The sequence below is a fragment of the Micromys minutus genome, assembly GCF_963924665.1.
Source record: "Micromys minutus genome assembly, chromosome: 2".
Taxonomy (NCBI): Eukaryota; Metazoa; Chordata; class Mammalia; order Rodentia; family Muridae; genus Micromys; species Micromys minutus.
The window spans coordinates 10,735,825-10,749,810 of NC_137971.1; the positions used below are offsets into that span (position 1 = coordinate 10,735,825).

Genomic DNA, 13,986 nt, shown 5'->3' on the forward strand with positions numbered 1-13,986 from the left:
AATAATCAGGTGCATAATTCATAACGAGAGGAAATGTATATTCATGTGCCAGTCTCCATGACTACTCTCTGAACACCTGGCTAGTGGAGACTTCCATATTTTATCCAATAGGCATCTAGACAAAAACATATTTTTCTCTTTTCTATTTCTTATCATGGATATAGTAATGCATATTTATTTGTGCATTGAGAATAGATAGCTAGAGGAAAAAAGTCACACCCATGTTCTTTGGACTTCGATGTCTCAGTATAACAGGAGAAAGGATGGGTAGGGGAGGAAAACTGATATTGAAGAAAGCCTGCATCAAGCATAACTTACTGTTCCAGACTTAGTGTGCTCTGTATTGTGTATTTTCAAGATGGAATTTCATCATAAGGAGTATTTGATGGCCATTTACTAAAGCTCAAAGTCTGCTGCTAGCCATTTGATTTTCTATTGGCCATTATAAAAGAATAAATCTGAACTATCAAGTAAAAAAAAATCCCTAAAAGGCATCTTTTGCTTTTGTTTATTTTCATTGGTACCTTGGCGTTTTATACATTTCAGATGTATCATTTTATTCTTCCAGTGCTTCTATCTTCTTCGCCTCATTTGTAAATATTTCCTTTAATTGTAATGCCCATTAGGGGAATACAAGACTCATGAAGTTGATTCCTTCCTCATTCTACACCAGACAGAGCTGAACCACAAATACTCATGAAGAAACACAGTGAACAGGCCAGTAACAATGGACAGCGCAGAAACAGAGGAACAACCTACTGAAATGCTTCTTTAAATAGTAATTGTGATTAATCATTCATAATTCATTTTCTTTATCATGTAAAATGTTTTAAGGGCTGTCAAAAAGATGTTGATTTCTTTGATGGTCCCTTATACCTAAGTGGCAGAGCCCTTTGTTAATCAAGGAAGGTGCATTTAGGAGCTTATATTGGAATCAGTGCCATTAAGAATAAAATCTGCTAGGAAGTTGGAATAGAAGGTTGGATTTCAAAGGGGACAATTAAGACACTAGACCATGAACTTTACCTTCCCACTTCCTGTCAGATATCATATTCCTAGATAAAAGAAGTCCACCGATAGTTGAGCAATTTCTACTTGTTATGAATATTTCAGGCCCCATCAAATGCTCCTATGAGCACCCATCTTCAGAATTTAAATGTCCTTATGTTTGGCTGCCATGAGAGGGTTGGAAACATTATTGGCTTGTTGATCGTTTGATGGTAGAATAGACCTGTATCTGAATAAGGATAAACAGAAAGACGTAGCAACCAAAGGGCTATTCTGGGATAATCCATCTGAGAGCACAAACTAAAATAGGTTAATGTATGCTAACATGAAAAAAATCTTTCAGGGCTATCCATACATTACCAGATTAGTTTATTGGGTGAATAAACTGAAAACTGAATCACGGGGCTTTCATCCAAGGCTCTAGAGGAGCTGAAGTTGACTTGTTCTTGAGGCCATTTGGATAAATCAAACCTTCTTTTATGGTTGAAAAACCTGTCTCCAAGCCAAGGTAGGAGAACTTTGCTAGAGATTACCTGGTCCATAGCCTGGCTACATTTCAATTAAACTTAGAAACACCATAAAAATGGAGATCTGAGGGCTCTCATTGTCTGGAAAGAACCATCATGGGATCTTACGGTTCTTCTAATCTAGATCTTTATTGTATAACAATGTCTCCACATTGTGCATATATACCTCACTCCCTCGCCAGTCTATACAATACTGTGGAAAGCAGTCCACGAGGGAACTCCATCTGCAATAAAGGAAGCTACCAGACACTCCCCTCCAGCATTAAATCTGATTTACAGCTCTGGACATTTACTAAAACAGAGAAGAAAGGCTTGGACACTAATGTAGCAATAAACATTAAAACATAATCTCTTGGCATGGGTAGAGTCAGGCTAATAGAATGGGCAGACAATAGCAAGAGGAAGTAGGTAACAAGTAAAATATACCTCCAAATTCGGGATATACTAGATCCATAATCAAGATAAGTGGCCAAGGGCAGCCAAGGTGTGTCTGGGAAACTATTACAAGTGATTAAAATGTGAACTACAATCTAAGTGGCCTGGCAAATTGAAAGTCTGGGAGCTGTATGAGAATTAAGCAAATGCTAATCTGCGAGTGAAATTCGTATGCTAATGTGAGCAGAAGATGCTCCACCTACTTCTCCTTATTTCCTCCTGTATTTCAGAAATGCAAGGCTTTGTGCTCAGTTCCCCTGTGGGTTTCTGGTCTCCTAAAGATCAGCACGCATACATTTAAAATGCGAAGATAAAAAGCTAACATTTTGCAGAGGAAAAGCCTCAAAACTCATACTAAATAAACGAATATAAAGTACAGTGAGGATATTGTTTCCATCCCTTCCTGTCCATTAGGTGCCTCGTTCAAGAAACTACATTTCGGAAAATCGTCCTTTGTCAAGGGCATGTGTGAGTTTTGTAATAAACTGTTTTCTTGCCCTCTATGCGGTTGCCAACTGATTTAACTTCTTTTGCAGGTACAATAAAAAGACATCACATGGATATTAGAGGACTAATATCCCCAGTTCACTTGCTAGTACTGGTTGTATTGGAAGAAAAGGGTACAGGGTGGGCAAGAAAGTGTAGCTTTTACTGTAGAACCTTGACACTGTGTGAATTCTCTGCCTTCCAGCTTCATCTTGGTAAAGATGCTTTCCCTGTGATGTAGCAGAGGCCCCAGGCAGGATGTTACAGGAACGTCAATGTAATCGAAGCCACAGCATAATCAATGCAGATGCCAAACAGTTGCTGTGGAGTACTCAGCTGTAAAGTGAAATAAATTGTTACAGTAACGTTTTCCATTTAGAGATTGAATTAGCACAACTGAAATTTCTCCACAGTCAATACATTCATTTGCCTCTTTACCCTCCAATTGCCCGGTTATTATTTACAAGTAAGTCATTTATGAGTAAAGTCATGATAATAGTATTTTTATTTCCTCCTGTTTTTTTTTTCCAAACCCAAATACAGTTTCTTCTTTAGAGAACCAGGTTGTTTCGGAGTGGTTTTTGACAGTTACTATGCTATAATAAATAATAACAGGTGCCAAGAGACATAAATATATCTCATCCTCTGGTGTGATTAAATGGCTGTGACACCTTCATATGCATACATATATATCATAATATATATAATTTTAACTCGGTTGCTTTCTTTAAGGAAGCTATCTCCCTTCCTTCAGATAGCCAACTAATCTCCTGACGTGCACAAGCCCTCCCTGGACTTTATCCCAGCACTCTTTAAACCAGGTAGGGTGGCACACACCAGGGATCCCAGTGCTGGGAAGATAGAGTGGGGGTGTTCATGGTTCAGGAATCCTCACAAAGCACAAGAGACTGACTTCTATGGCGTGAGTAAGAAGGATAAAGAAAATATGTTAGTTGCTGGGGAACCACTGGTTCTTTGGCTCATTCCCAGGAAAAGCCCTCGGGTAGAAATTAATAGGCATTATTGGATTGGGTGAGTATGAGGGTTCTTTTCCTTTTCTATTACAATATGACCACTTACAGTGATCAAGGGTTTGGTAGTTGATAGGGAAACTCAGGGTCCTGGATGTCCCTTAGTCCATTGCTTCCCAGTCAGTTATAAGAGCTAGAGGAAGCCTTGTGATGCCCATGGGTATAGCTGTGTATGAACTGAAGAGCAAGCCATGATCAAAGCTAGGGTACACTGCAAATGAAAGCCATTCTGCCCACTTTTCCTTCTAAAATTCTTTTCCGTGACATTCATATATCACCACAATCCCTCTGAGTGTCAATCTAACTGGATCTAGAATCCCCTGGGAGGCAAGCTTCTGGTCTTGCCTTTGATGGATTGTGTAGATTAGGTTAACATCAGGTTGTGCCTGTGGTAGATTTGATAAGTAAGGTTAACTGAGGTGTGATGATCTGCTCCAACAGTCAGTGCATTGTAACATTCCACAGGCTGAAACTCTAGACTTAATTAGCATGATGAAATGATTTGAACACCAGAATTCATTGCTGTTTTATGACTATAGAGCCAATAGTTTTTTCTGTTCTTCTCACCATGTCTTCCTCACTGGGGTCAACATTCCTTAGCACAGGTAACCAAACCCTTGGTCTTTAAGTTTTGTTGATCAGGAAATTTGTTCCAGCAATATATAAAGCAAATAGTATGTCCCCAACACATTCTTCTAAATATTTGGATTCCACAGGTTTTATGTTTCAAGTATTTAAGATAAGGCCTCGGGTGTGCTGCAGAGGCAGAGAAGGGAAGAAGCAAAAGTCAAAGAGAGTGTGCTGGCTTCTGTGATTTCTTGACAAAAGTAACATTGGGGGAGAAAAATGCCAAGCCAGCCCCTTGCTGAACCAGTCCTACATTTACAAAGGTTCTGTGGTTGATTGAGTGTGTAAGAAGTTGTGGCATGGCTAAAGGTGTTTCCCTCCTCCAGGACTGAATACACTCCATACAGTGATGTGCAAACAGTCTCCTGGTCGGGGAATACCAAGAGCATCATCCCCCAAACTGACTGCCCTGAGAAACTCCTCATCTTTCGGGATCCCCCCCCTCTCAAGTTCTTTCAGGCAAATGGACGTATTAACAGGACAGGATAACGTGTCCACCATGTCTGGTGTGCCCAGTCTTTATAGTCAGTTCCATCTCTTGGCCTTTCACACCTGTCCTAAAGCACAGATTATTTTCCTTGCCTCTGTTAAGCGAGGAATTGGACCTGCTGTCAATTCCATTAGTGCCAAACCCAAGCCCATGCATGTATGAAGTTTGGATTTTGCTTTCACATGCAGATCTATGGCTATGACTTTGACATTCTCTCTACATCAATCACTCTGAAGGACATGGGAACATTTTTATTATTATAAGAAACTAAGATTCTTGTGAGTAGAATACAGTAACTCAGAGCATGTCCCTCATAGGCTTTTAGCAATGGTGTGTGAGCAGAGGCACCGGGTGTCCGATCACCTGGAGTAATGTTTGTACCCATGTTATACATTGTGCATCTATAATGGCAAAAACCCTCTCTGAGCTTTTCTCCCTCGCATCTACCTGCTGGAGCTGAAACTATAGAGGAATTAATTTATGCTAATTCCACACAACAGGCCCAAATCCATTTATCACCAGTTTCCATTCCTCAGCAAAGCATAGAAACATGCCTAACTACTGGAGACATTAAGATACACAGGCCCTGCTGTAGGAATGAATATGGCTGAAGGAAGCTGTTGCAATAGAGACCTTTGTGTGCAGGCACACATCAGCAAGCAGAAGGCAAGCAAGGAAAACCAAGGTCTGTGTGCTACTCCCTTGCCTCCACTAGGTGCTGCTGGTTCCCCTAAATGACTAATAGATGAACAACTGGGAGGCAGAACACAAACTACGGAACCTACCAATCTCCAAAGAATGTGACAACCACCCAACTGCTTCTTTAAGAAGAGTGATCTGTGTGCAAGTGATATAAGATTGAAAAATTCAACCAGAAGGGAGGAAAGCAATGGAAGATAGAAAAATAAAGATAAGGGGAAAAATGGTATCCAAGTGTGTCTGTGTGTACACATGTGATGTGTGTTTCCCATCATGTGAGTAAGAACAAGGTTAGGGTAATTTCCTCATATTTTTTTCCATGTATTTTAAAATTACACTGGCCTTATGGGTATATGTCTCTAATCATTGCACTCAGGAGGAAGGTAGAGGCAGGCAGATTTCAGTGAGTTCAAGACCAGCCTGGTCTATATAGTAAATTTTAGGACATCCAGGATTATGCAAAGAAACTCTTTTTCAACAGAAAAATATACTGACAACAAAAATGGCCAAGTGTTACCCTTTGAAATAAACTCTGAAGTCTTCACGACTGTACTTCTCATATTCTGCTTGTGCTACTGGCTGGTTTACAGAATTCAATTTCTCTCATGCCTCTGACCATCCTCATCATCCATGGCCCCTCTGGATCACAATTTGTTCCCTGAAAGATTAATGGTTTACTTTAGGTTACCTTTACATTATATTCTATCCCTTTCCTCTGATACTGATATTGTGATAGCGAAGAATGGCAGGGTTATTTCAAAAGAACACTGGCAGGGCTTGTGGGGCTTGTATGCAAGTACAGAAATAACAAGATTGGTCCTGAGATAACAGTTGTTCTATTATCTATTGGTTTTCTGTCTGTCTGTCTGTCTGTCTGTCTGTCTGTCTGTCTGTCTTTCTGTCTATGACCCATCTCACATTCACATGTGTGTCTCATCGAAGTTTAAAAGTATATGAACTAGGATCCTAATAGCTCCTTTTAAAGCCTGGTATTTTAACTCATGTCCCTGTGAATTTTCTTCCTTTGACATCTATCAGTTTAGCCTTAACCCTTCCTCCAGAGAAATGTTCTTTATAATTTCGTGGTCGTTTACCTAAAATGGGGCATACAGCATTGTGGGTATTTAGGTTTGTATGAGTGGCTTTTTCTATTGAACCAGTTGAAGTTCTTTCTGTAGTGTAGTTTCCAGCTCCAAAATTTACCTGATTTTGTTTGTGTCATGTGGTTGGTGTCCCCTGCCTTCCATCTGTTAAAAACAATATTTGTAACGCACGACAATATTTGTAACATTTGAAAGCGTCCCTTTCTCCTGTGATGTTCTACCAATAGCAGCATCCACTCAGACACATTTCTCAGATTTGCCGATGGTACTAAGAACTTCATTTTGTTATTTTAATACAAAGCACCGTGGACTTTGATATTCCACTGGAGTGAGAATTGCCTCGTCACCTCTTGCATCAGGAATGCTCGAACTACACAAAGCTGCTAGGCCCACAGTGGAGAGAGAGTGAGAGAGTGCCTTATATTCGGTTCCCTCTGAATAAATTTAGCCCATTTCCTGAAAAAGAGACTTCGACTTTTTACTTTGCACTGACTTTATAGTCATATGAATTACATTCTCTGGTATTAGATGACATGCGTGCTTTCCAAATTCGGACAGAGCAGATTCAACCATGGGTCTTGTGTGAGACCATTAATATTGTAGTCATTTACTCCTGAACTTTTCTGCTTGGATGACCAGAGCATCACCCTTTCGGCTTTCAACAGGGAAAAGTCATAGAAGGGTTCTTAAAGGTCACTTATGTTTCCGGGTATCAAACTTTGCTTAAATTGATGGGAGGTAAAGGTCAGTGCGCACGCTTCCATAAGGTGCAGGTGGATTGTTTTCTGGCTTGAACTATCTCACATTCGCTGAACGTCAGTCCTTGATACGGTAAAACTTAATTGCAAACAATCATTACAAGTGCAAGAGTTTTGACCATGAAGAGTTGTGGAGAGATGTTTCCTAGAACTGCCATATGAAGAAAACTCCAAGAGGGGAGTCTCATGCCTGCAGAGATTTGAGTTTCTTGAGGAAGTTCGTGCACTTGGAGTACTGGAATTCCTAAGGCTAAGTTCCAGAAATTTTATAGATTTGAGAGCACACTGCATGGAACGCCTCTACCCTGGCGTGAGGGTGCTGAGGTTTTTCAGTAATCACTTGATCATCAACTTCCTGGGTGCGAAAACAAACCATAAACATAGAAGCATTTCTTTGCTTTGAAGTTTTTCAACTTGCAAATACCAAAGTAGGGATAGAGCTAATTCATGTGAACACACACACACACACACACACACACATACACACACACACACACACACACACACTTATTTATGGTTTGACTGCTTTCTGTGCTTAGTGACAAAATCTTATGTACAAAGCATTGATGTAATAATGATACTCATAAAATATTATTTTAATAATAACTACAGGGCAGATCATCTTTGACTTAGAGTATTTAAATGTACAATGTTTCTGCCTCATAATAGTGTAATACAGCTCTTCTTCTGAGGCTCTGTTTTGGTGTAGCATTCAGTAAATCGCATAAAGCATTGAGTGTTCTCTCATAAAATAAGTTTGTTAAGATGATCTTACTTAACCAGGTGCAAGGCCAAGTAACAGTTCTAAGAACATCTATGGTGGGTTTCACTGATCTCTATAGAGTAGGTTAAATGTCTGATAGTTTTATCCTACAGTGGCTTTTCATCAAGATGTTAGGCCATCGGCAGTATGATTGATTAATTAATAATAGTGACAGCAAGAACACTGGAGTTAAAAGAAATGTTGGTATAAAGACATACCGGTAGATATGCCACAACCATCCAGTGAATTGAGCTCTATTTTTCTTTAGCTACACTTGAGACATTAAGGTGAAGCAAGCAGCCCAGGTTTGCATAGTCAGCAGTGGGTTAAATCGATCTAGGGCCTCTTCTGTCTTCTGTTCTATTGAAGTGCCCGGACAAACCAGAGGACTGGTGTATTCTCAGATGCATGCTTGGCTGTGGACCATGTGTCATACCTGTACATCCCAAGTGGTTTCCTGGAATGTACCAAGCTTGAGCGTGAACCATAGGGACCAGCTCACGTGTGTGCTTTGTGTATTCTCAGCTCCACTGGTGGACCTCACTCCTACCCACAGCGGATCTGCCATGCTGATGTTGCTCTCAGTGGTGTTTGTGGGGTTGGCCGTATTCGTCATCTACAAGTTTAAAAGGTGTGTGTTTCCTCTTTTGCTCCCTATCCCCCACCTCCACCTCTCTCCTCTTCCTAACAGGTTCAGAAGCAATAAATCACAGTGAAACTCAACTCTGGTACGGGGCAGTGATGCTTTCTGTTGATATTTTAGGAAGATCCCGGGGATTAATGTTTATGCCCAGATGCAAAATGAGAAAGAACAAGAGCTGATCAATCCAGTCAGCCACACTGAAAGCAGGCCCAATGTCCCTCACCCTGACCTCAGGAGGCCTGGCCAGCTTGTAGATGAGAAGGTGGAATCCCAGCTCCTAGGTAAATGATGCCTGGTGGCCATTAGCTGCTCAGGCTGAGCAGTCCAACTAATCTGCCCTCTAACCCCTTTCTGGCTTTACATAACAACTTTTTTTGCTCTAACATCCTTGAGAGTAAAAGCTAAAATGCCCTTTTCTTGCTCCTTTTTAGCTTTATACTTTCATTAAATTCCCCACCTTCTCCCCTTTTTCAAAAAATATAATCTCTTTCTTAAACACTAAACTTCTAAAGTAAATGGGCAAGAGTGTAGCCATTTTCACTGATGCTATTTAAGGAGGAAAAGCTTCAGCGTCTAGGGGAGGTGGGGAGAAAGACTGCAATAAATGGTGAGGATTATCATGAACAAAACCTAGAAATCTCTACTACAGACAATTCTGAGACTAAACTGCTTTAGAATACCAAAAGAGCCAGCCACAGATTGGCTAACTCAAGTATATAGGGAGGGGGTTTTACTGTTTTGTATTAGTTTTGTGGCTGTCTTTAAACTCTCACCCCGTAAATGTGGAAACGGAGAACTTGAGTCAAGGAAAGGCATGCTGTTTGCAGAATACTTAGGTTTTTGGGATGCTGAGAGCCCAGTTGGAGAAGTAGACTACGGAGGGCTGGGCAGATGCCTCTCTGTGTTTGGACTGGGAAATTTGGTATCAGATGTCAATGCCCTGCCCAAACTGTGATCTCGGCACAAGAGTCTGACATCTGGCTGAAGGAAGCCTGAAGCTCCATTGCTAAATCTTACACTTATTATAGAAATTTTTGACAACTTAGACAAACTCATGGAGTCACCATTGCAGATTCCTTCCCCTCCTATGGCCCTGTTGTCGGTGGCTGGCCAAGATGGAGAAATTCCATGATACTCCATGCTTCATGCTAATGTCCTGAGGCCAAGTCACCTTTATAGGAAATATTTTTAATCTGTTACTTGGGAAAAAATGTTTATAAATAAAAAGGGAATTTTCCCTTGAAGTGAATCTGAGCAAGGTCTGTGGCTGTGTTTAGAACAGGTTTAAATGCAATCAATAGCACTAGCCAGAGATAATAATAACAACAGCAGCCACATCTGGTGTCCAATTTTTACAGTTCATTTTCTTCCATTTAGCAGAGGCAGGGGGATGAAGAGACTCAATAGCTTGGGGTTAAAATGTATAGAAGTTTATCTGCCTTCCTGTCCAGAGTAGGACCGCACCCTCAGTTCCCTTCTGAAACATCTCAAATGCCACGTTATGTAGGAGGTCCTTTGGTTCTCTGTCTCCATTTCTATGTGGTATGAATCACTGCGGTTGTTTATGAAATAGCAATTCCTCCTTCACTCTGAACATTTTGCAGCGCATTGCAGTCTCTGACACAGTTCCGTTTCCACTGTCATTAAATGAGTAAGTGTTACACGTTTTCTCTTAGGAGAGTAGCTTTACCCTCCCCTCCCTCCCCTTCTACTCAACCTGGTGACTCATCTCTCCGATTGCAAAGACCAAGACAAGCCACTCCACCTTCATCGCCAAAGCTGGGATCTTCCGGGACACAATTTGCAATTTAAAGAAAACCCCCAAAGGCTACAGGAGACCTGCTGATCAGAAAAGAATTTCCTCTTTTGTCAAGTACTTCATCCTTCTTGACCACTAACTTTGTGTTTTTTTTTCTTCTTCTTCTTGTGTTGTTCTGTTTCCTATTTTGCCAGGAAGCATTTCCATAGTTGCTGAGAATCAAAGCACAAAAGAAATCCCTACCTATGTAAATGTTTGAATGGAGGACGCCAGTAAAACAAACAAACAAACAGATACAAATAACAGTCAAAATCTAAAATAACAAGCAAACACTCACTGCATCCGGGAAATTCTTCAGACACAGACAACAAGGGTTTTTAGCTTTAAGCCTGTGCATGTGGACAATACCTTGAGAACACGTTTGGAGGGGCAGTGTACAGGTGCTCTATTTTAATGGAAAACACTCCCCTCCCTCTCTCTTCTCTTTTTCTGATCAGTCATGTTTGTAGAAAATTCATAACATAAACAGGCCAAGGAAATACGCATGTATTTTTGGAAATATTCTTGGCCCTAGACTTAACAGCTATTTGAACCCTGGGGGCTGATGGTGGATTAACCCAGCCTCTTCCTAAAGACACAAAGACATGCATAGGATGGAACCCTGAGCTGCTTCTCTGTGTTCCTTGGTATCACATTTCCTTTCCAAGTTAATGTTAGTGGCTCTGTAGTTAATGTCAGTGGCTCCTTTGGTCATCACTGACCACGGGCTGCTTTCTCTCCATTCTCTGTGGCCACAGGGACAAAGATGCTAGTTACAGATCCACATCCATGTATGCAGGTTCGATAGGACCAGAAGGGAGGCTGCGAAGCAAAGCGTATCAGAAATAGACCTTTGTTTCCTGCTCAGCTTTTCTCCTTACAGCTTTCTCTACTCCTACCCCAAGGAATTTAAAAAAAAAAAAAAAACAAAAAAACAAAAACAAGTGGGAATTTGTTCCCAGTACTTACTTAGTACCTTCCCATTTGATTGTCATCCATGTGTGAACATGTTCTCTGGACATCTTTCAGGTTTGTCTCCTCCCTGTTCCCCATTATCTTTTGATGCCCTTCTCTTTCTGCTCAAATGTGTTGCTAGAATTTGGATATTAAACCTTATATTATATTTCCCAAAACTTGCCCAGCCTATGCCAACCCTAACTTCTCTCACAAGTCTTTAGCTCTGTCAATTTTGTACACTCTTAAGCATGCCAGCTTCCCTTTGCCCTGGCCAGGCTGCAACCTACCCAGTTGGCTTCAGTTACATTTCCTCTTTGTCTCCTCCCCAATAACCTTTCTTTGCCAAATACCTCTGATTTTCCCACCTGGAAACATATACTGTATGTGAAAGAGTTTATACATCCATAGTAATCCAAACCCGGACATGTGCTTTGGAAAGGAAAGCATAGAAATGAACAGTCATGGTTTGTATATTAACAAAATCTTACGTGGTCCAATTCTAGAAGATTCTCTTGAGGAATGTTTTGAAAATGTGACTATACTGGAAGGTAATATCTTCTGTGATAGTTGCTGTTCTCTGATATTTCAACTCTAGAGTAAGCATATTTGTAAAATAAAACTGATTTTAACCACAAGGCTAAATAGGATAATGGACTTAATATGTGAGCATTGAATAGGTATTGAAAGACCTATACAAATCCATCTTCTCATATATTTGAATGAGATTTTGACCATTTAAGATGATCTCACCAATTCCATGTGTGTACTCTGATCTTCCATTGTCATGATACTGGTAAAGAAAAGTTCAATGTAAATTGAAGGGTAGCTGCTTACAGCAAAGTAAGGCTCACAACCTTCAGAGCTGCAAAGCAAAAGCAAACCAGTTTCCCTAGAAGAATCATGCAAGAGGCCCACAGAAAAAAGCAGGACTCCCAATGAAGTTCTTCTAGTGACTGATGTCCCTTCTTTACTTTGTACTAGAAAAATCCCAATCTCGAGTTGGGATGGAGGTGGTAAACCACTTCCAGAACCTACCATCCCTCCTGGCTGTGTCTCAAAGCCAACAACAGGGTGTTGTCATGGGTCTCGGGTATCCCAATGATCAATATGACCCTTGCTCTTGAATGGCTGATTCAGTTATCAGAAGACCCTTGCCTTATATGGCTGAGGTAAGAGGAGAGTAGGAAAGCTGGTGTCAGAGGTTAATCAAGCAGAAATCTTTATGGTAGAGGAGGTCCCGTGTGAATTAATAGGATCAATTTTGCCTGGGGACATAATCAATCAGTTCTCAACCTGCCAGGCTTCCTATCTCATAGGAAGCATCTCCATTGATTATTCTCTTCAGTTGGAGTCTTCCATATTTAGCTGGAAGACAAAAGTATTTGGAAACCAAAATAGTTCCACTCAAACCAGCACAGGAAATCCTCAGCGTTGCAGTTCAATTGATTCTAATTTAAAAAAAAATCATTATACAAAAGACAAACAACATTCTTGATCTAGCACAGTGCCTTGCCTAGAATAATATTGTGAAAATCTGTTTTATCAATAAAAGGACAGTGAGTGAATGAAGAGACATGGGGAAGAAGGGTCTGTAAGTCTTCATGTAAAGTACAGATGGGCATGGAATTCATGGCATCCTGGACAACACCCAAAGTGGTCAGGTCATGTGCCTCTCCTCAAAGCTCCCTCCCACCTGTAGGTGTAGGTTGTGAAGCAAGGTAGTTCTTAGGGAGGACCTACAAGTTCCTATAACCTTGGCTATTGAATCTCAAAGTGGGGTACTGAGGACAGGTCTATGAGTGTCACTTACACTTTCTTGAAATGCAGCTTTAAACCAGGCTAAAACAGACCCTGCTATTTTGGAAATTCTAGGGGATCATCAGTATTATTTTTGTTTATGAGTCATGGCCGTCCCAACCAACTGTTTCACCAAGGCAACGATCATCTATGCTCAAGCTTGAGAACCACCATACCAGGCCTTGCAGCCAAATTCCAACTAGAAAGGGACATTTAGAACCTAGAAGTGGGACAGAACCAAGTGCCTAACTCTCACTAATAGCAGGTGCAAACACAATGAGGAGTTTGGTGGACTTAAGGCCAAAGGAGTGTAGGGAGAAATCCGTAGAAGGTAAGATTCAGGGCAAGCTACAACAAATTGGTTACTGCAACCTTTCTTAAAAGCCCAGAGGGCAAACTGCATGCTCTACCCTGGACATCCCACCAACATTTCCCTCTTGCCTTATTCTAATTGGATTCACTGTCCAAATTGCAGAGGTTTGCTTTGCTTTTTTTCAGAAGTTCCAAACAGCAACGTTGAAAGCAATGGGGTGCTTGGCAGCTGTTCTGTGTTTTCCAGGATTCCAACTGAGCATTGAAACCCCTTATTTGCCAACTTATTTTTATAGGAAGCCAATTTAAAAAAAAGAAAGTTTTCTTATAGTATTGGAACTACTTCTAATTTTAAAATGACTTTTTTGATGTATTTTTTGTTAAATACTATGTAGTGTAATGTATAATTGCTCTTGTTTATTGCTTTTACAATCATATTTATTAAACAGATAATCTCTCTAAAGTCTTGGCCTCAATGTGTTTATTTAATTTCAGAACATAATTTAGATTTTTTAAAATAAAATAATTTAATAAATGCTAATTGTGTGGGAA

The 13,986-nt window shown here is 40.5% G+C and overlaps 1 protein-coding gene across 4 annotated transcripts in view; it reads left to right on the forward strand.

The window, feature by feature from the left end:
- Window positions 1-13,986, forward strand: part of SORCS1 (sortilin related VPS10 domain containing receptor 1) — a gene marked incomplete at both ends in the record, with an annotated part of 518,044 nt that overhangs the window by 500,338 nt on the left and 3,720 nt on the right. Inside the window, 3 exons of one of the 4 annotated variants that reach the window (XM_080911272.1) lie at window positions 8,453-8,558; window positions 8,691-8,851; window positions 13,621-13,700. In XM_080911272.1, coding sequence (XP_080767398.1) covers window positions 8,453-8,558; window positions 8,691-8,851; window positions 13,621-13,700 — 347 coding nt within the window. Of the gene's footprint in view, window positions 1-8,452; window positions 8,559-8,690; window positions 8,852-10,246; window positions 10,383-10,523; window positions 10,589-13,620; window positions 13,701-13,986 lie in introns of those variants that run through there. The other 3 variants (XM_080911274.1, XM_080911275.1, XM_080911273.1) reach the window with 3 other exon arrangements.